Below are 22592 nucleotides of genomic sequence, written 5' to 3'. Positions count from 1 at the left end.
AGCTGGGGAGGCACATTGACAATTATACAATGAGAATCCTTCAAAAGCTTTTGAACAGATGAGCTACATGATCCGATTTAATTTTAATTTTGCTTTATTTTCACTTTTAGGAAGATGATTGACAGCAGACTAAGAAGGATTAGAGATCTGGAGTCCCTTCCACATGCACCCTACAATGCTACACACATCTGGACATTAACAAATGAATATGTTTGCCTTCCACATCCTTGCCCATCTTGCAGAGTGGAGTGGTCCAGCTCCCCAGTAACTCTAATAGGAAATATTAGAGAGATATATGAAGTGCGAGCTTACCTCCAAATACAGCACTCAAGGACAGACAGCAACAACTAGGAAATGAAATCTCCATATGATTTCAATGGGCAGAACAAAGGTGAGGAGGAGTGGTTACCGGAGAGAGAAAGAGAATAAGTAAAGCTAGCAGAAGAGGAAAGGTCCAGGAAGGTTTCGCGGTACCCTATTTGGCAACAATTTTGCATCTGAGATTAATAGGAGAGAAGATTAAAGGTACACTAGGCCATCTTAGGGACGACTTCGAAAGTGAGACAGCTAATTCTGCATCCCTGGTAGAGGACAGCAGAACGTAAGTAGTTCTCAGTTACTAGATAGCCTGGAAGGGGCAGGAGGACGAATGAGGCTTGGGCAAAAATTAAATAAGGGCTACCTGGGAACTGAATGAGGGTGTTGACAGTAGAGATGCATGGGATATTACAGAGGAGAATCTCAGTAAGATCTCTCAACTGATCACCCAGGACACAGAAAAGTTCAGGAAGGATAGAACGCGATTCCTGGTTTTCAAGTCTGGGTGATGAGGAGGACCGAGGCACCATGAACGAAAATTGGGACGTCGCAAAGGGAAGCTGATATGAAGGTTGACTTTAGACACACTGAGGTCACAGCAGTGGAATATTTATAGGGACCTGCGTTACAGAGAATGCAAACTGGCAGGTTGGAACCTGAGACAGGTCCCTGCCAGGAAAGCAGCAGGGAGGGACATCCATGGAAGGCATCCTTGGATCGAAGACAGGTCATAGGAGCAGAGGTTAGGGGCCCAGATTCTGAGTTTCATTTCCACTTAGTAGCCAACTGACATAGGCAAACATAGCTCTCTGAGCCTTGTACTTCTCCGTAAAGCTGCGGTAACACCATCACCTACCTTATACAACAGGTGTGGGGATTAAGGACAATAAGGCATAGAAAGCACAGGACACAGTTGCTGGTACAAAGGACATGCTCAGAGGTAGCAGCAGTAGCCAGAGAAAGAAAAGAAGGTACCCATGTTCAAAAGCAAGGAAGATCTATCTTATGGGACGGTTTAGGGGATTACAGAGAGAAAAGGAGAGATTTGGAGGCGTGGGAAGGGAAGAAGACAGGAAGACTCCCTCTCGTGTATTCTCGCAGAAGCCAGTGAGAAGAGGGGCAGGGGACACACAGTTACATGCTTCAGAAGGGCTGAGTCCTGGGAAAGGATTGGTGGTTTTGCCTCTGAAGAGATCTCTGGCAGCCTCTGGTTGAACGAAGCAGAGAAGCAGAAGGGGCAGACATAGATGTATGCTTCCACTCAGCCTTCCTCTGCCTCTTCTCCCTTTCCCACCTCCTTTCCAAAGGCTCCAAGCTCATAATGGGGTAAGGGTTCCCCGTGACAAATTTCTGAAAATGAGCCCTCCTGTGGTTAGTGTAAAAAGAATAGGCAATCAGCTGACTCCAAAGTGGAAAGACCCAAACTGCTTCCAAGGTAACCATACATAACTTTAAAAATCCAGAACAGCATAAAACTCAAAAGAGAGATGGCCCGTTCTTAGACCCAAGTCAAATCAGCACGTTCAGTAAGCTGTCAGCCCCTTCCTTCTTCAACATCCTCACGCCAGAATTCACATTTCCTATTCCTGTGATTTGCCAGTCTTTGCAGCAAGCAGCGGTACACAACTCCACAGAAATAGGGCTGGAGAGTGAGGAGGGAAGAGAAGAGAACCGGACGTAGATTCATATTTATAATTTATCAGTTCAACCCTCCCTTCGCTGCTGCCCAGCTAATCCAACTTGAGCTGGTGAGCCATGTTCTTGGGCTCGGGTCTCTGACAGCTTTGACTGAGTGAAGGAGTGAGCTGTGCTCTCCCCAAAGGTGTGATGCTGAAAGGCCTGTCAGAGCACTGGAGCAAGCCCACCCTCTCTGCGCCTCTCCTGTTCCCTGCCTACCTGGCAAAGGTAGACTTTGGAAGGGACAGTCCAGTGTTACCTTTCTCCATGCTCTTCCAATGGAGTGCACTGTCATTCCCATGTCCTTCTGCAGCTCTTCTCGGTCCCACCCTTCTTAGCCCATTGCCCCCAGTCAGGACATTTCTACTCCCCCAAATGCAGGAAACACGGAAGATAAAACAGCAATACATACGAATCCCCCAAATTTCACATTAAATTTCAAGCAATACACCACTCCTCTCCCCTTTCTTATCATCCTTCCCTCACAGATGCTGTCTCGATTCCAGGTGTCTCAAGGAATGGAAACAACAGTATGGCATCTCACATCTCCCCTGTTCCTCTGAACACTGACCGGGACAGAATCTCAGACAATTCCACATTTAAGTGAAATAGTTCTGCATAATTACTTTCAGAGTCCCCCGTTTCTGCTAGAAATAGCACGGTCATAATGGATAAAGTCCCATCCTGGATTCAGAGGGAGGCAGGCCAACTCGGAATGAACCCCAACCACCGAACATGAAGTGCAGTGAAGGGAAATGATAGCATTGGCTTTTTATTTATTTATTTGTTTAGTTGTTGTTAAAAGCACTCAGTTATAATCTGGACTGTATTCATCAGAATCGACAATTCCCCTTGGAGGCATGAATATTGCAGAAGGCAGATTGATAGTTATAATGAGAAAAATAAAATCATCTCTACCTTTACTTCTACCTACAGAAATGAAGTGGAAGGTCCAGTTAAGTAGAGGAAGCATGGTGTCCACCACGGAGGCGGTGAGAGAAAGAGAGAGAGAGAGAGAGAGAGAGAGAGAGAGCAGGGAGAGGAAAACATCAGCACACTGCAGACACACAAATAAATATAACAGACACCACAAAAACTCACAACAGTAAATGCAACAGCACAATATCTAGAGAAAGCAGCACAAGACAAATGCACAATGTGAAGCCTAAACAAGCCAAAACAGCTTTGCCAGCTGCCCTCACCAGCTTCACGCTTAAGCTTTTCCCATTTATTTCTTCCCAGGCCCTTTCTTGGAAACATGGTCAAGTCTGCATGCAAGAGCACTGGGCAGCCACATGTATGTGAAACTGAACACACTTCACTGACGTAAACTTGGTTTGGGAAAGTCTCAACAAAGCCAAGTTCTCCGGTGGCATTTTCCAACCATTAACATGAGTCACGGCGACCAAGAGTGTCACATACATGTACAAGTGGTGCACACATACAACACAGGTAAGTATTCCTAGACATACTTTCGGGCATCAGAAACCAATGCTGGAGATTCAGTGGGAACCAGAGAGAAATCTTTCTTTCATGGTGAAGGAAGAGGGGAAGAAAAGCAGTGGAGGTGAGAAGCAGGGTTGACTTCTTGGGCAGTTGTCACAGGGCAAGAACAGAGAAGGGAGTGGGAATGGGAAAACATGAGTGAAGGGGAATGCAGTCAAAGAACCTTCCCCAAAACAGATTAAACTGCAAGTTGCAACTTAAACACTTAAGAGACACTGACCACCCAGAAGAATTCTGCATCCTTTCTTGGAAATCTCTTTAACGAGGAATTCATGGTATCTGCTGTGTCTGACATTCTTTCATTGCTTCAAGACTCTATTTCTAGAAAGTGCTGGACTTAGCCCAGAGCATGCCTACATGTGTATGTGCAAATTCCCTGCTCAGGTACACATCATGCTGGGGGCCCAAGAGAAACTGAGGAGGGGATGGGAGAGTGGGGGGAGGTAGATAATACAGATTCTCCACATTGTTGTTCAGACCAGTGTGGAGACCGAGCTATGTGGGAACTTGCTATCAAAGTCAGGCCAATCAGATTCCAGTAATTCAAAGAGCCTGGCGCATCCTGGTTTGCAGAGAAGTGCTTAACTTTCCCAAACTCCCAGACACCAGGCTGACATCAAGTGCATCCTCTCTATTCATATGTACTTCATAGTTAGCTGCTGTCAGCAGATAACTTCCCTCATCCTCAGACAAGGATAATGAGGCTTTATCCCACTCTCTTCCAGAGCTCCATCTAACACTGCCGAAGTCCCCTGACCTCCTGTCTCCAGCTCTGTTCTTTGACATTCACTCTATCCCAGATGGTATCTTCATTGAAAGTCGAGTCCGCATCGCAGATCTTGGCTAAGCTCCGGAGGATTCAATTCTACTGGGAAGGTGTGCTTCCTCGTTACACTGTCTTGTCAAGTCTGGATGCCCTCAACTGCCCACCACTACAGCTCCCTGGACATCATAAGCAAACTTCTTTCAGCCCTGGGTGGTTTGTTGATCTCAGCATGCTCCCCTTTACGGCAACACCAACTGATGGGTCCAGTGTAATTGAACAGGGAAGAAGAGTGACCCTTCAGGATTGCCCCACCCTCCTCAAAATATCAAGAAAACCCAGACAACATAGATGGGCCCCACCTTGCCCTTTCCTTTGGTCCTCCAAAAGAGGTACCATAGTCCCATGTGTTTTTTGCAAAGAATCAGATAAGAGAAATTGAAGTACAGTCTTTGGGTGTCAGGGCAAGGCAGGTAGACCAATCTGACAATCATCCCAAGGCTCAGAAGAAACACAATAGTAGCAATTGAACAGTGAAGGAAAAGACAATTTTAAGTAGGCTCAGTTCTCAAATCCTGATTTAGGCTGATGATGTGGAAAATTTTTATTTAGGAGAAAAAGGCTTCATTCACAGCCCACCCTGTGCTTAGCTGAGCTGAATTTCCTGCACAGCTCATTCCCTGCATATTTGAATATTTTAGGTTGCAGATGCTGAATTTACAGATCTTTATATGCAGTTTTCTTCAGGGTGTATAATGAGTTAGAATCCTGCCATGAAGACATTAGCATGTTCTTTGGGTGGTTTTTGCTTTTATATAAAACTGAAAACAGTCAAACCCCCAAGGGCTTCCTTTGACCATGTGGGGCGGAAAGTCATTACAGTGGGCAATGGGATGGAGGGGAAGACAAAAAGCAAACCTTTACTCAGAGTGAAAATCAGGGAGAAGCCCAGCTCCTCTCCTCCAACCACAGGGCCCCAGCATGGGGCCCGGGGAGGAGCAGGAGGAAGTTAACCGCTCTGTTGCTCGGAAATTAGCTCCATTCACCCCCATTATCGACGCCGTCATGCCTTGTTTCATGCTTCTCTCTTGGAGGCAGCCCTGCAGGGCCAGTGCCCGGGATGACAAATGGTGGTGCAGAATGGACAAGCCAAAGGGATGACGGGGACAGGAAACCAAGATGCATCGGGAACGGTACTCCCCACCCCAGGGTGGCCTGCTGCCAGCCCGGCCCACAGCGGGAGGGACAGGCAGCAAACGGCCTGCCAGCAACAATGAGACTCCGAGCGGCCAGCCAGAGGCACGAAGGCAAGCAATTCGGGGCAGCTGCAATGTTGCAAGCACCAAGCACCTACCTTGTTCGCTCATCATGAGATGGGAGAGGCCTTGAGGAGGGGAAGGAGGACGGAAGGGGTGAGGAGGGGAAGGGAAAGGAAAAAAGAAAGAAGACAAAGTTAAAATTCGCAACGCAATGCAATCATCTCTTAGTTGACAAGAGGAAGGAGTGGCAGGCCTTCACACACACTCAGGAGCACACACCGAGGCTCAGAAGCCGGGCAGCACAGGGGTGGCCCTCCGTTGCAGGACGGCCTTTTGTTGGCTGGACTGCCCAGGGCCTCCTCATGAGAGCCTTCCTCTCACCACACTGCTCCATGCGATGCTTAGGTTTGAAATAAATCTATTAAAGATTAGGTCCCTCGGGAAGGAGACTCAAGAGGTGAGGCCAAGCACATCTCCTTCTCTCTTTTAAATGGCTTTTTGCAGTAATACATGGTCACTGTAGCAACACTGGAAAATTCAGAAAAGAAAAAAAAAATCTGTTGTAATCCCACCATCCAGAGGTTCCTGCCCAATTTTATTTTTTAGGTACTGTATTCTCTTCTCCAAAAATGGAATCATGCTGGACATATTAAATGAGTTCGTGCTTGCAAGGGCTTCTCAGGCAACCTGAAACTACTTTTCCCTCTCACCTTTGTCTTAGCCCAGGGACAACCACATCCCTGCCCTCCATGGCCTCCGCCCCCCTCCCCCACCACCTCATCTCAGAAGGTCTCTCGCCCTTGATCAAGGAGACGAGCCCAGCACTGAATGGGTTAAAGAAGGTATACAAAGTCCCAGTGAACCAACAGCACAACCTCTGGCTATGTTCTTAAGGAAGTCAAACAAGGCTATTAAGAGCTTATTATTTCAGGGGAAGTAAACTCTGATAAATCTATTAAAAGAAAAGATTTCCAACCAGTATCCAGAAGCACCAGTTTGCTCTCCCATTGCTTTTATTATTTTAACAAACTCCAGGTCACCCCAGAGAACCTTTACCCAGAGTGGAATTCAGGGATATACAGGATTAATAAAGGAGAAAAAAAAAAATCTCTGAAGTATAGAAATCCGCAAATGTTTTTGGAGATTACAAGAGATTTAGAAAAGTAATCAGAGGAAAATATGGGTCAAGCAACTGACTTTTAAAAAGATCAATGATATATTAAATACATAGATACACGTGCCGTAAATGTCGTGGAATCTAGTTTTTAAACAAATTTCATTAAACTATAATCATATTTTAAATGCACATTTCTGGCATTCATTTCTCAAGGCCCTGGATTAACACTCACAGAGGAGTGGAATCATGCCAAAGTAAGTCGTTCTCATGATTTGTTTAGCTTAAAAAGAAATTTTTGGCCCTTTTTGAGAAAAGATGATAAGGAGAGAGAACAAAGGGCCCTACATTTGGCTAAGAGAAACCTCAGCAGTGTCACTATTCTTCCAATGCCTGGTATTTCTGGACCAAGCCAGAGCCCTCAACATCCAGATCAAGAGCCCTAAAGGGGAGAGGCTCAGGCAGCCAGGTAGGGTGTATGGAAAGATGGCTAGTTCACAGGAGGGTTGTAGAATTAAGAAATGAGAATAAGAAGATCCAAGGAGATACCTAAGAGTAAAAGAAAGGGTTAAAAATGAAAAGAAAATAATACTGTATTATGTATTTCCAAGTTGCTAAGAAAGTACAGTTTAAATTTCTCACCACAAAAAACAAACAAACAAAAAACAGGGATTCTCTGACAGGATGGAGTGGTAAACACTCTGGTGGCAATTGTTCTGCAGAATTTAAATGTATGAAATCAACATCTTGTACACCTTAAACCTACGCAGTGTTATACATCAATTCTATCTACATACAGCTGGGGGGGGGTAGTTTACATTTTTTTTTTTTTTTTCAATTCAAAAATGAAAGGACAAACATTTCATACAATGAAATTTAACAGCTCAGAGAAGGAGAAGCGGTATAGCCTTTTCCTTTTTTGACTCAAACAGAGATTTCAAAAAACGTACTGAATGAAGAGTAAACAGGACATTTGGCCTAAGGGGTGTGAGAAGCCCTGGAGAAGGGGAGCCCCAAGTAGGGGCTGCATGTGTTTCTTTAAAGCCACGTTTCCCAAAGCGTGTTGCACTGACCACCTACATCAACAATCTGGGGATGCTTCTTAACAGTGAAGATCCTGGGCCCCAACTGAGGACTCTAATACCTTAGAATCTTGGGGAAGAGTTTGGGGAAGGATCTGAATTTTAAGCAAGTTGTTCACGTGACTCCCATGCTCACTAGAACTTGAGTTGCATATAAATCAATTTTTGGTAAATTAAATTGTATGATAAATGCACTACGAGGAATTGGTTAATGGAGCCCTTTAGTGGATCCTTTTGTGAAAGAAGGAATACTTTTAAAATGCAAATAACCCACCACCTGTGTTTTTTAAATTCAAATATGTACTTATCAGGCCTTATTAAGCTGCAGGATTACAACTCCAATGTTCATATTCTTCAACTTATGAGAATCTTAAATAGAAATATTAGGCCAATGCAGATCTGGGATCCTGATGTTAAAACTGGTTTTGCAGGCAATGAAGGAAAATGGACAAGAAACGGGAAGGTGAAAGGGAGAAAGCATGCAGCCATAATATGGGTTAAGTTTTGCTTTTGGAGAAGGAAATTTTATTCCCCTTTGAAGAGCTTTTACATCAGTGCCTGCTCTTGTCCAAATCTATCCTCAAAGCTTACAGAATTAAGAACTGGAAGTCAGGAATTCCAGAGTATCTAGGTCTGTTCTGAAATTATTTCTGTCCCCCTCTATCCCCAGACATTCCTCCCTGCTGTTGAAAATCGAAGGCGCTCCCTCCAAATGAATGGAAGAACCAACAATCGACCAACCACGTGATTCAAGCACCTGCCATACACAAAGACTGGATGAGGTAGTGGAGATACAGAAAATATGGTAGACGGTCACTAACCTCTAGGAATTCGGAGTCTAAGTGGGAAGATGTTATGTGTTTATATTTACATAAACATGTATATGGTATATATTACTGGCACCTAAGAGTGAAGTATAGGGGTTAAGATCAAGGACTTTATCAACAGATGAATGGATAAAGAAGATGTGGTATATATACACAATGGAATACTATGCAGCCATCAAAATAAATGAAATCTTCCCATTTGCGATGACGTGGATGGAACTGGAGGCTATCATGCTTAGCAAAATAAGTCAAGCGGAGAAAGACAACTATCATATGATCTCCCTGATATGAGGAAGTGGAGAGGCAACATGGGGGGTTAAGGGGGAAGGAGAAGAATAAATGAAACAAGATGGGATTGGGAGGGAGACAAACCATAAGTGACTCTTAATCTCACAAAACAAACGGAGGGTTGCTGAGGGGAGGGGTGTTGGGAGAAGGGGGGTGGGGTTATAGATATTGGGGAGGGTATGTGCTATGGTGAGTGCTGTGAAGTGTGTAAACCTGGCGATTCACAGACCTGTACCCCTGGGGCTAAAAATATATGTTAATAAAAAAATTAAACATTAAAAAAAAAAGATCAAGGACTTCAGAGCCAGATTTGATCCCTACTGCTATGACCGCAGTCAAGTTGCTCAACATCTCTGCACCTTGATTTCCCTATCTGCAAAATCTGGATAACAACAATGCCAAATTCATAGGTTGTTCTGGGGATTAAATAGATTAAATAAGTGAATATACATACAACTGGGCCTGAACATGGTTATTATTATTGTTATTTTTATTATGCTATAAAAACACACTGGCGTGTGGGCCAACAGCAGGCACAATGCCTGGCACACAGCCGGTGCTCAGTACCTGTCTGGGGCCTGAATGAGGGATGAATGAATGAATGGATCATTCCTACATGTCCAATGATGAATTCGGGCAATAAAGACCACAGGATTGTAAGGAGGTCCCTGGATGTACAGGAAAGGTTTTTGGAGGAAAGTGAGATTTGAAACAGATACTTGGAAGTTGGTTTAGGATTTAGAGAGATGGAGGACACTTCAGGTAACACCACCAGCTCCCAGGACCACAGAGTGAATTCGTAAGGACTTCCCTATTCACTGTTCCCGGAGCACCTAGGACACGCCAGGCACATGGTAGGCGTGTAATACATGCTATTCAATATAATAATATTCAAATAATAATAGACACATATAAACAGTTCATGTAACGAAGAAATTAAAGGTGATCTTAAGGATGAGAATAAGAACCACTGTAGGAAGGCCTTGAATTTCAAGGCTAAGGAAAATGGACTTGATCTTACAGCTGATGGGACACAGTGAGGGTTCATGGGCAGGGGAATGACCCAGGGAAAATGATGTTGAGGAAGATTGCTTTGGCAATGGTGTGGACAGGATAGATGAGAGGGAAAAGAGACAGAGGTAGAAAGATCAGTCACAGGAGGAGGGTCTAGATTAGAATCATGGTAGAGGGGAGGAAAAGGAAAAAGAGGATCCAACAGGCTTTGGGTGACCAATGAGATGCTTCGGGGGAGGGGTGGATGGGAGGCTGAGTGAACATTGTCAGAAATAGGAAGGTGGGGTGGGGTGGGGGGGGGATGAATGGGGGGCGAGGGCAATGACGAGTTCTGTTTTAGGCACAATGAGTTGAGGAAACAGAAGAATCACTCAAGCAAAAATGTCTACGATGGATCTTAAAATGTAGGACTAATGTCTGTGAGAACGTCAGGACAAGTATCAGGGTGTATCACAGCCCCTTCCTGGAAGAAGGTCAGTCAATGAACCCTCCAAGAAAAAGGGGCTCATGGACTGAGTCTTAACTGGGAGAGGTGGGACAGGTATTAAGGTATTCCGGAGGTTCTTTTTTTTCCCATCGTATTCAACATTAAAATAAAATTTTATATTCAAAAAAGAAAAAGGAACTATGTGGCTTTCAAATATAGATACAGAAAATAATGCTCAAAAAATCTTAACTGAGAAGGATATAATTAGTAAGGGAAAAAAAGGAATCTATGCTGGGTGTATGTTATCTGTGTGGCTGATGAGGACGGGGGAAAAAGGAAGATTGGCCTTCCCATCAACCACAGAAACAGAGGGTCAGCTGCAGCCCTCTGGACTACAGAGCCGGCCCTGGGACTAGCATCTGGCTGGGTCTGAAGTTTGGCATTTATTCTGGGTGTGATGCTCCAGAAAAGAATGGCCTGGAACAGGGACTCAGGGAAGCAAAAGGGACAACATCTTTCACAACAGTCTCACCATGGGCTCTGGATTTGAATAGATCCTCAACTAAGACTCCAAAGCCAGCTCCATAAAAGCTCACCTTCTGGAGGAGGGCAGGGAACAGGAGGTAGACTCAGAAGAGCCTTTGACAGGTGGGATATTGAGAATTGCCAACACTGAATTCCTGTGGAACTATAATGCCTTAAAAAAAAATTACCAAAAATTTGAAAGCAATGGACATGTCCATCTAGATGTCACGCCCTGACAGAATGCTGCCCTAGCTAGATCCAGGGACCATTCTGGATCCCAGCAAGATGTCTGCTATGTACACCTATCCCCTCACTCTTTCTAGTGCTTTATTCCACCCTTCTTGTGCCTACCTATCTCTGTGCACAGGTTCTCAGGGCAGATGTAAGAACAAGAGAAAAAGATTACCAGTCACTAAGATATACAAAATTGAAACTGCCTTAGAACAGACTGCAAATCATATGTAAATTATATGCAAAATATACGTATGGCCCTCTAAACTCTGCTACGTCCTTTGGGAAAATCCCCATGGAGATAGCAGCTTTTGCAGCTTGGGAGAATGGAAACAGCTATGAAAGCAAAGTCATTTGTAAGCAGCTGTGGCCATCATGAAGCCCGTCCTGAGAATGACTGATACAGAGAATAGAAACCATTTACTGAAACAGGCAAGAGGAAGACGCAGTGTTCAGGAACCAGGCCAGAAGTTGAAGGCCTTCATAATTTAAGTGAATACGGTTTCCCCCTCAAACCTATAATATCCTACCCACCTCAGATGGTTTTCAATCCATCCTACTTTCCTTCATTTTGCCTGAGTAAGTAGGGAAAGTATTTCAAGGGAAGAAGGAAGTCACTCATGGGGTTAAAAAAAAAAAAAAAAAAAGATTCAGGAAAAAAAAAAGGCAAGTTATCTCTGCCAAGACTTTTCTTTCATTCACTTTCAGGGTAACTTTTATCCCCATTTAAAATCCACATATATCATCTCTTTTTCCATACTGAAGTAGAGAAATTAAATGTCACTAATTGCTACAAGTGCCAAGTGCTAACGTTGAATTCTTATGAAGCCACAAGGACTTTTTAAAAGAGTAATTACATAAAATCAGAAGGTAATAGAAACATTCATCGATATTTCTAGAGGAACTAAGGAGATCGTGAATGTGGTAGGGGGTGGAACCCAACGAAGAGAAGCCACAAGTGACTGTGGCTATAAGGTGACTGGGAATTTGGAAAAGAAGGAGAAAGAAGAAATTCACATGTTAACATTTTAAGCACTTAAAAGGGGAAATCTGGTGATCTTGGAAAAAAGAATAAGGACTTCCCCTAAAATCTGCTGATGTTTCGTATAGACAAGGCATGGCTATATGTCACCTCATTAAATATAACTCTATAAGAAAGGCATTGCTATGATTTTGATTTTACAGGTAAGGAAACCAAGGCTTAGAACCAAAGTCACACTAATTAGTGCAGGGTGAAGTGAGGATTCTAAGCCAGCAGATGGACTCTCCAGACGGTGATGATAACCATAACACTAGCTACCCGGCCTCCTTCAGTGCTGGTGGAGAAAGGAGGAGACATGTCTTGGAGAATTCAGCAGCGGAAAGTACGCCTGGATACTAACTCAACTTCATTTATGACTCTGGTCCAGCATGATATAAGGAACACTGCGGGGAGTCCTTTTAAAAGGCCACTATCTCCCTCTCCCTAAGCCCCACCCCCAGGATTCTACTAAAACATGAAGCTTTTCCTTTGGAGGCATTTCTTAGGGTTATGAAGCCATCTCCCCTCATTAAAATGCAAATCTGAACAGGAGACACACTTGGGGTCCCTAGTCATTGACCCCGCTCCACATGTGATATCATCAGAAAGCCAAACTAAAGATCTTCCTTCAAAGACAAGGGCAGCACGGGGCCTCGTATGTACAGGAAGGACAGTGACATGAAGTCACAGGTTGAAGAAGCCTGCCACTGTGTATAGAAGAAAGGACTCAGAAGACAGGGCAGGACAGGGGAGAGGAACATTTAAAGGAAGAGTAGGTCTGAAAGAAACCTCCATCTACTGCCATAACTGTGCCCAAGACCAGCCCTTCCCAGGGCAATTCCCTGACCTTCGTCATGGACTTCAATGTCCTTGTTCCATCAGGGCTTCACTAGTAGCTTGTATCAGAACTTGGGCCTGCTCAACATTCCGATGAGTCACCTGGCTAAAAACATTAATTGGCATGTGTCTAGATGTTGCGATGAACTAAAGCTGAAAGGAATAGCTAATTTGTTAGATAATAAAATCAGGGTCCAAAAGGATATAAGCAGGTAAAAGTGAGATTGAATCTTAAGGGACAAATGTAAATTCTGACACTTAAGCACAATCCCCCACTTCTCTTCAAAATAAAAAGAAGACAATAGTGCTACCTCTTCTCAACGTGGAATGTATCAAACCTAGGGTTTTGGTTCAGAGAATGGTGCCATACACTAGGAAGGACATGGACAAGGTAAAATGTGTCCAAAGGAGAAGAAAATCAGGGAGTCCAGAAGCATGTCACGTGCAGAATGGCTGCAGGAACTGCCACACACAGCCTAAACTAGAAAAAGCTAGAAAAACACACAACAACTTCCTTCAAGTATTTTTAAAGTTGAACATGCAAGATATGAGGGCAAGCATATTTGGCCAGAACACAGGGTCAAGTAATAGGGGAAGACTCATATGCCAGAAATGCAGCAAAAGAGTCAGAGTAGGATCTTTGGAGATAAACTACCAAGAATCCATTCCAACTCAAAGACACTATGCCTTTATGAACCAAGATGATCTCTAACGAGGCCAAGAAACTCTTGGGTTGACTCATACCAAACTGATAATTGATTACTTTTGGCCTATAAAAATGACTATTTTAAATGGTTCAAACTAATACTCTCAGATCACCACCCAGAATCAAAAAGGTAGAGACTAAACAAAGCTTCTGTCAATCACCTAACAGCGATCTGAGCACTTGGGACAATCACCTATTTACATATATATTTCTGGCTTTTCCATGAGCCTTGAAGAGTACTGAGGATGAACTGAATAGTCAGACTGATGACAAAGAGAGCCTGTGCTTAACTCTCCAAGGCAGGACCCTCCCAGGTCCCAGCTTCTGAATTTGCCCTTCCATGATGCCACTGTGTGCCTTTCTCACCACTAAGCCCTTTGTAGGATATAACTATGCTAGTGCACTCACTGTTTGCCTCTAGACCAACTTTGTTCCTACAGCCTGGAGACTGGACTGAATAGAAAGTATTTCTTCCAGTGTCACCCATGAATCACCAATAGCCCCTGCATGGTGTAACCACAGGGTTGAGGAAAATATGCAGCACCTTCCCAACCTATTCCATCCTTTGGGGGGTGGGGAGGTGGGTTGGGGTTTCCTCGTGCATGAATACAATAGAAAGAAAAGAAATGGAGGCACTCATGCTTATCACCCTAAGGGTTAAAAGATCAGTGACTGTGGCTTTTAGAAAAGACTCTTCCCAAAGGAGAAGTTCTTATACTCCAACTGTCATGAACTTCTCTAAAACTGCTCTTTATTCATAAATGACATGAAGCTGGAAGGGCAGCTGATGGGCTAGATGAAAGAACCTTACCCTAACAGATCATGGCGTGTTGGATTTTTAAAATCCAGGGTTGAATTGAACAAAATCAAAGAATGATCCAACTAAGTCAAATAAACCATCGCACAGAGTAGGAAGGGGAGAGAAATGGTTTAGCAGCGATGCACAAAAAATAGTCAAGGGGCACCTGAGTGGCTCAGTCATCGAGCATCTGTCTTGGGCTCAGGTCATAATCCCAGGGTCCTGGGATCAAGCTCCACATCGGGCTCCCTGCTCAGCAGAGAGTCTGCTTCTCACTCTACCTCTCCCTCTACCCCTGCCCTCAACTCATTCTCTTTCATAAAAATAAAAATCTTTAAAAAAAAAATAGTCAAGATCTTTAATGACTTTAGTTCAACATCATGCTATAGTCATTAAAATAATAAGGAAAGGTATTTGGTGCCACCATTAATAGATGTAGGAAGTCTAGAAAAGGGGAGCAGTGGGATCACTCTATAATGAACTGGCTGGGATATGTCTATAATACTGTTTGTGGTATGGGCATGCTTCTTTGGAAAGGATGCAAAAAAATAATAATAATTTTTTAGAAAACAATGACCTGGATGAAAGAACTTAAAACCCTTGTATGAGAATGCCCAAGGAAACTGGAGATGTCTTGGCTTTTAGGGGGAAAAAAAAATCCTTAAAGACCAAAAGCCCCGTCTTCAAACACTGGGAGTGTAATTAGATCTATTCCGTGTGTCTCCAAGGGCTGGAAGCAATACAGGTGGTAAAAGCTAGAGTGAGTCAGAATAAGGAAGGCTTTGGAACGCTCAGTGCTCTTTAGAACGGGATGGAACAGCAAAAGGAGCAATAAGTTTCTCGTCACTGTAGGGGTTCATGCCAAGTCTGAATGAAACCTTATAGAAAGAGATTCAAACATCAGGTGCATAGAGAGCCTTGAAAACATTTTGGATCCTTTTCCATCCCTGAAATGCTGTTTCTAACAATACAGTTTTATGAGGACATACAATGTGGTAGATAGTGGGGATGCAGTCATGGATACATCTCTGTTCTCAAAAAGTAAGACACTCCATGTCCTTCCAAAGCCCACAGTGGTCAGCGAAGAGGCTTGTGGGGAACAATACACAACTGACTGTAACGTATTATGATGATGGCTCTACAAGCCCCATCACCTAAGATGCCCCTGGAGCTCGAAGTAGTGGGGTCATTCACTCCATCCTTCCTTCCACCTGCCCCCTAACTTCCTGTCTTCCTTTAATGTTTAAAAGGTAGAAAATAGTGGTTAATGCTGGAGCGTTAAATTCCTTTACCTTCCAGATCACCTTCATTCAAACAGTGGTTCTCAAACTTTGGTCATATCAGAATTCCCTGGAGGAAATGTCTTACTTTAATGAGCCTGGATCTCCGTTATTAGTTCTCTAGGTGATTCTGATGCTTACCAAACTTTACAAACCACAGCTCTAAATCCTCCAAAACCTGAATTCAGATCCCAGGCTCTACCTCTTACTAGCCATGGGATGCTGAGCCGGTTAGCTCTTCCATGCCTCCTTCCAGCAAACTGTCTTCTCAGGATCACTGTGACAATCATGTGTAACCATGTATGGGCAGCACTTAGCGCTGCTCAGGGAACACAGAAAGGGCTTGAAAGGAGGTAGTCACGGCTCTTATTATTCAGAAGACTGGTACATCTGGGCCTTCTCTCTGCCCCGCCTCCCACGTCTCACCATTGCCAGTTTTCCAACAAAGTGGTGGCATTAGCAGACCACCTTCCCAGTGCAGCCCCCGAGGCTTCCCTCCAAGGTCATAGTCATCTAAGTTGCCCCACAAGGGACCCACTGTCCCCAACTCTCGGCTGTATTCCATCTCCCAACTCCTTCTGAGACCCAGCCCACAAACGGGCAAGCTCAGCCCAGGTCCTTCCCAGACCTTGCTAAGTAGGTCTACAGAGGGGGAGGGTCTCCGAGGCTGTCATAACTGAGCTGTACGATTTAACCGAGTTACATGGAAGTTCTCTGGCCTCAGTTTCCCACCTGTACAAGGAGGGAATTGGTCTAGAAGAGTTTTTCTGTGGTCTCACCGGTGGTATTTTGGGGATACAGATGTTTGAATGAGACTCTTCCATACACTACAATGTATTCAGCATGCATTGTTTCTCCTTAAAGCCACTTATTCCCGTGCATCATCGAGCAATGAATGGACACTGCCCACGTTTGGCAGGACCAGGGGCAGGAACGGCACTATCCCACTGAGACTACATGATATTTCTAATGAATCTTTCCAGCTCTAACTCTGACTTTGCCGTCCAGAACTGAGAAACAAACCAGGACCCTAACCAGCATCCCAGCGGGTCTGCCTTGCCAAGACAGTAAAGATCATGATTTTAAAATATTCTAGAAAAAGGCACTAAGGCCCAGTGGTCTGCTTCCTTAACTTAGCTACAGCCGGAGGCAGGCTGGGAAGCAGCTCCCTACTCACACTTATTCATCAAGAAGAGCTACAGCAGCCAAGGGGGTCTTCCTCGACCCCTGTGGGCAACTGGCTGGAAGCTGATCACTGTCAGCCCAGCCAAGGGCCCCCTTCCAATCCAATTACACACAGCCCTGGTGGATTCCCCACTGCCTGCATCCTCCACTGACCCAAGCCCAAGATGGGCACTGAATAAAATTCGATTACCTCCCATCTCTGGGTGAACCCCTATACAAAAAGCAGACTTTTTTTTTTCTGAGAAGTGAGGAGTAAAACTAAGAGCTGAGTCCCAAGCACTATTTATTTACTGACCCAGTATTTATTATTCCATTCCCACTACATACTGGCACTGATCTGGACCCAGAGCACAGAAAGAGTGAACAGGAATGTACCTCCATGGAGTGTATGTCCTGCTGAAACTCACCATGAGTCATCTCTCGGGCCAGACACACCAGGGTTGCATCCTGCTCTACCACTTTTTACTGGATAAAACTGGTGAGTGGACATCCCTGAGCCTCAATTTGCTTGTGTGTGGAATGGGTCTAATAACAAAATCTACCTCCTGAGGCTGTCAAAAGAATTAAATGATGCATGCCAAAATAGTATTTAACTCCTGGCTCAAAATACAAGCTCAATGAATGCCAGGTGTTTTCCCTAATAAATAAAGGAGAAAAGCAAATGGGGCTATTGCCCAAAAGAAGAGGAAGGAAAAGACAAAATATGTTATGCTTAGCACTGGAGTTAGGAGCCTTACGTCTTCTGTAAAAGAGAAGGCACTTTCCTGATTGCTATTGCCTGAGTATCTCAGTTGGAGGCCTAATCATGGATCCTCAGGATGAAAGAAGCCTGCGAGGCCATCTGATTCAAGCCCTTCACATCAAAGGAAAGACCCTTAAGGCCCAGAGAGGTTTCATGACTTACCCAAGGCCACACAACCCCCAGGGAAAGTAGCAGAACCAGAAGGAAACAGAATGACAGGGCAGAAATCCCAGCTGTGTTTCAGTCCTGGTACCTACCATACCTGGTTCTGACTCTGGGCAAAGGATCTAACGTCCTGGAGCCCTAGGTTCCTCATCCATGACGGGTGCCTGGCACACAGTGGGACCCTGTGAATATCGGTCCCCTTGCCTCCCTCCACTCTTTGGGATTCCTCGGCCTCATTTCAGAGCAGTGGTGGCCAGGATCTAAGTCTGAGGGATCTCATCACTGAGAACATAAAGATCAGGACGGATGGAAGAGAATGTGTCACGAGGGAAACATAGCAGATGTCTTTTGAGGGGCTCTCCAGCACTGGGAGCACAGCTCCGAACACTGTGGGAAACCAGGACAGGCAAAAAAATGTCTTTTCTTTTAAACTTCTCTGAGGCCATCTTGACCTGTGAAATGAAAACGTGTGGAAAGGATCAAATGAGCTAACTTAGAATACGAGCTAATTTACACATGACTTACTATGTGCCAGGCACTGTTCTAAAGACGTGACATGCATGAACTCACGTAATCTTCGCGAGAGCCACGTGAGGTAGGTACGTACTGTCCCCATTTTACAGATGAGGAAAGTGGGACCCACAATGGGAAGTTAACTTAAACGGCACCTACTGTCTGGGAGAAAGCCAGGATATCAACCCAGCCATCTGGCTCCAAGTCTATGCTCTAACCCAGGGGTGGCAAACTTTTTCTGTAACAGGCCAGATGGTAAGTCTTCTAGACTTGTCTCGCCACACAGCTACTCCACTCCGCCTTCGCAAAGCAAACCAGAGACAAAGCAGAAATGAAGAAGCGTGCCTGTGTTCTGATAAAACTTTATGAACACTGAAATCGGAATTTCATAAAATATGTGCATCACAAATTATTCTTTTGACTGCTTTCAACTATTTATAACGTGAAAAGCCATCTGTAGCTCAAAGGCCTTATAGAAGGAGGCAACGGGTTGGAGTTAGCCCCTGAGCCCCTGAGGGAACCCTGTGCTAACCTGAGCTACCCTGCCTCACTTTGTAAACTCTTACATGGAAAGTGCCGGAACAGTGATGGTCACAGACTCAGTGGTCAGGAAGTGTTCGTTCCCTTTCCCTTCCCTAATCCTGGTCACCCTCCCAACCCCTGTGTACCCAGAGCCACGCTGCACTGTGTACCCAGGAGAAGAGACGAGAAACCAGCAGTCATGTGGTGGACTGTGCCTTCCTCAGCAGACACAGCCCCGCTGGCCCCAAAGTGGAGGATAAGCCGGACACTTCAGGTCAGTGGGTCTCAAGCCTGGATGTGTGCACACCTGGGTGTCTTGGTAAAAAGCAGATTCTGACTCAGCAACTCTGGGGTGGGGCCTGAGATTCTGCTTTTCTAACAAGCTCCTGCGTGAGGCCAGAGCTGTGGTTCTGAGAGTCCATCTCTGAGCGGTAAGTTCTAGGGCAAACCCTTTGTGTCCATCACACAAGTCAGACACCACAGTGCTGCGTCCTGACTTGGGGCTCAGCATTCCTCAAGCTGGACTCCCCGGAGACAGGGCAGGGCTCAGGATAAATCACTAGGTCCGGTCTCTCAGGACAGCCCCAAGATGACTGAAACTGAGAGGGAAGACACCGAGGGCAGAGATCAAGAGCGGACAGAGAGAGGCTCCAGCAGAGGCCGTCAGTTGCTTCGGGCAACAGCGCTCCGGGACCTCGTCTAGGCCCTGGCAGACAGCAGCCCCTCCTCCCGCGCCTGCCAAGGCTCTGACGGACCGAAGCAAGAGGCCTATTTCCTCATCGGGCCTCTGAATAACTAGGGCACTTCCACAAGGTCACAGTTATTCATTTAAATTCCAGCTCTAATCAGCAGGCAGAGCCTGAGAAATTATCCCTTCTGAAGAGAAAGACTGTCATTGGAGCACCAGAAGCAGCCCCTCGTGGCTGCAGGGAGAGGCGCCTGGGGGAGGGGAAGGGAGGGGTCTTGGGCCCACAGACCCCAGCACTGTTCTCTGCCCCCCTGGATCCTTCCTCTCCTCCAAAGGGCTTGTTCTCCCCTTGGCAGAGAGTTCTGGAACACACAGGAAGAGGGAGAGAGCAGAGGGCATAGCATGGTAGAGAGGGGGCTGGTACTGCCCACAACTGATCCCCCAGGCAGCACAGGAAAATCGGTGACAAATCTTAGTGGGCCAGGGGCATGTGATAAATGCCTGACAGGGGTCTCCTCCAGGCCACCAATGTGTTACCCGGCCTTGGAGATGTCCCTTCCCCACCCGGGCCTCAGTTTCCTCCTCTGAAAAGTAAACTAGTTGTCCCTTTGAGCTGCCTCAGGACCTTACAGACACACAACGCCCTGGTACTTGTTCCCACACTCTCTGCACAGTGAATATTTTTCAGGCCCTACTATGTGCCACCCACCGCACAGAAAGTGAAGAATGCAGACGACAAGCAGCGCCCCCGGTCCACAGCTCTGTCATGGAAATGCCAGGGTTTCGGAGAGAGAGAGAGAGATTACAAGCTTTAGAGGTAGACGGATGTGAGATCCTGGTCTCGTACCAGCAGCCGGAGACTGTGGGCAGTTACCGACCCTCTCTGAGGCCTCCCTTGTCTGAGAGAGGACGGTAACACCCGCCTGAAGGACTGATGTGAAGAGTTAAATCAGAGCGGGGTGTCCCTCCTCTCCTTCACCACATTGGCCTGATGCTACCCCATTATCCTAACCTCCCAACTCAAGACCAGATGGAGGAGGAGGGGCCATGGGTCTCCCCACATGGAAGTGCAGGAGGTATGGCCTGCCCCTCTTCTCCTGGCTTTCCAGCGCAGTCCCTCTGCGCCCCCAGCCTGTCTCCTGGACCTTGCGGAAGGTGCCTCCTGCGGGGCCCTGTCACCAACGGCTTCCAGTAGGAAACTTCTCACGACACCCTCAGCACATAAAATTGATCATTCATCCCTCACAGTCTTCCCGCCACCCCTGGGTAAACAGTGACATTAGCTCATAAAATCCCCAATTTGTCTTCCTGTGGGGAAGGGGAAAAAAACTCCAAGAACCACTCAAGGCGCCTCGTTTCAGAGCCGCAACCCTGCTGGCTCCGCATTGCCTGGGTGGCTCCAAGAGGCGGGAGGAGGCAGTTCACCTCAGCCCCCGCTGGGCAGCTCCGTGGCCTCCCACCCTGTCCTGCCCCAGGGAAAGGTTCGGAACTGGTGACCCGTTTCCAGCTCAGAAACCACAAAAACCAAGGAGCTGGGGTGGGGAGATAGAGGATTGGCAATCAGCTCCTGACACCTCAAGGGCAGCAGAGTGGCGGATATGGAATCAGGCTAGAAGCCCCTCTTGACCCAGCTCCTGGATGGCTGGGTGACCTCAACATGTCACTTAACCTCCTGGCCTCAACTTCCTCAGCAGAAGAATGGGGCTCAGCGGACACACCTCAGAGGGTTATTAAGAGAATAAGATGAGAGAATGGCTGTGGAATTGGAATAGGGCTGTGTGGGGCTAGTTACAGTTGCTGTGATGTGAGGGAGCGTCACCTACTGATCTCCACCCCTCTGGAAAGATAGACAGGAGCCTGTGTGTCTGTGGCATTTCACTCCGCCATACTGTTTCATCCAGGACCAGTAGGTGCCTTTGTGAGAATTACAAAATGGTGCCCTCCCCCCTACCCTTGGTCGGAGGCAGCCCCACAGTGGCGGGATTTCATTCCCACAACACACACAAGTCAACACAGGGACCCTGGTTCACATCTCTGCCAGGAACCAGGAGGAGGAGGGGTTGAGCCGACTGGCACTTCTACAAACAAAACTTGAGGTGTTGGGCTCCTACCTCACCACCTTAAGGTATTTCAGAAAACATCATCTTAACAGGGAGGCCTTTCCTGAGATTCCTCTATAAATTAGCAACTTAGTTTTTAACAGTTTCATCTTTCTCCCCAGTGCTCATCATCCGCCCTCTCATGTAATATACATAATACATACATATAGGTAATATGTATAATGTGTGTGTACATACAGTTCATTGTCTTCCCTTGAGTAGAATAAAAGATCCATGAGGACAGGGGTTGTTTTCTATTTTGTCCTCTGTTCTATTCCTAGTGCCTACAACAGTGCCTGGTACACAGTAGGTTCTCAATAAATACTTGAGTAAAATATTATTAAATACAAAATTAATCTAATGGAATCTTCCTAGGAGATGCTGTCCTCTGCATCAGTTAGAACACTGTTTATTTTCAAACGTAGGGTGTGGAGAGAAGAAAACAAAGACAGTGAAACCTTATTTATTAGCTGGGAGATAACTGTATTATTCTTTTATGTTATGTAATATACCACAAAAATCAATGGCCAAAAACCCTACTTAAGTCTGGTTGATTCTTCTAGATAGAAAAAAAAAAAGGAAAATTCATTTAGAAAAAAAAAAACTGCTAATAATGAAAACATCATATTATCTCTAAAGAAAAATAGACAATAGTCCCATTAGGAAATGTTTACAAGGCTTTCAACTGCTGAAAATTTTCAGTGATGGAATTTTCAGTGTGTTCCAATGGAGTATGCATGGGCTTTGGAGTCACAGAGTCCTAAGTTCAAATCCCAGTGCTACCGCTGATAAGCCCTACAACCTTGAGCAAATGGCATAAACTGTTGGCCCTCAATTGCCACTATTATTCCACAATTTCAACATTAAAAGGACTAAACAAGAAAGTGTATGTGAAAATAGCTGAGAATGACAATATTCCCTTCCTACTTGGTAGCATTAATTACTCCTCTTAACTCAAAATTCTATCCAGTTTAGAAAAGTCTCCAAATCATTCGAAGTCATCT

General features: G+C 45.5%; 1 protein-coding gene across 23 annotated transcripts in view; it reads right to left on the bottom strand.

Moving 5' to 3' along the window:
- NRXN3 (neurexin 3) overlaps positions 1–22592 on the bottom strand; it is a 1586092-nt gene that overhangs the window by 1463694 nt on the left and 99806 nt on the right. For 16 of the 23 annotated variants that reach the window (XM_044230674.1, XM_044230680.1, XM_044230666.1 and 13 more), the window contains exons 4-5: positions 5619–5648; positions 2914–2925 (exon numbers count right to left, since the gene is read on the bottom strand). In XM_044230674.1, coding sequence (XP_044086609.1) covers positions 2914–2925; positions 5619–5648 — 42 coding nt within the window. The remainder of the gene's footprint in view (positions 1–2913; positions 2926–5618; positions 5649–22592) is intronic. The other 7 variants (XM_044230668.1, XM_044230694.1, XM_044230670.1 and 4 more) reach the window with 1 other exon arrangement.

The sequence above is a fragment of the Neovison vison genome, chromosome 13 (assembly GCF_020171115.1).
Source record: "Neovison vison isolate M4711 chromosome 13, ASM_NN_V1, whole genome shotgun sequence".
NCBI classification, from domain to species: Eukaryota; Metazoa; Chordata; class Mammalia; order Carnivora; family Mustelidae; genus Neogale; species Neogale vison.
The sequence above is the reverse complement of the archived record's forward strand: the minus strand, read 5'-3'. Positions and strand labels throughout refer to the sequence as shown.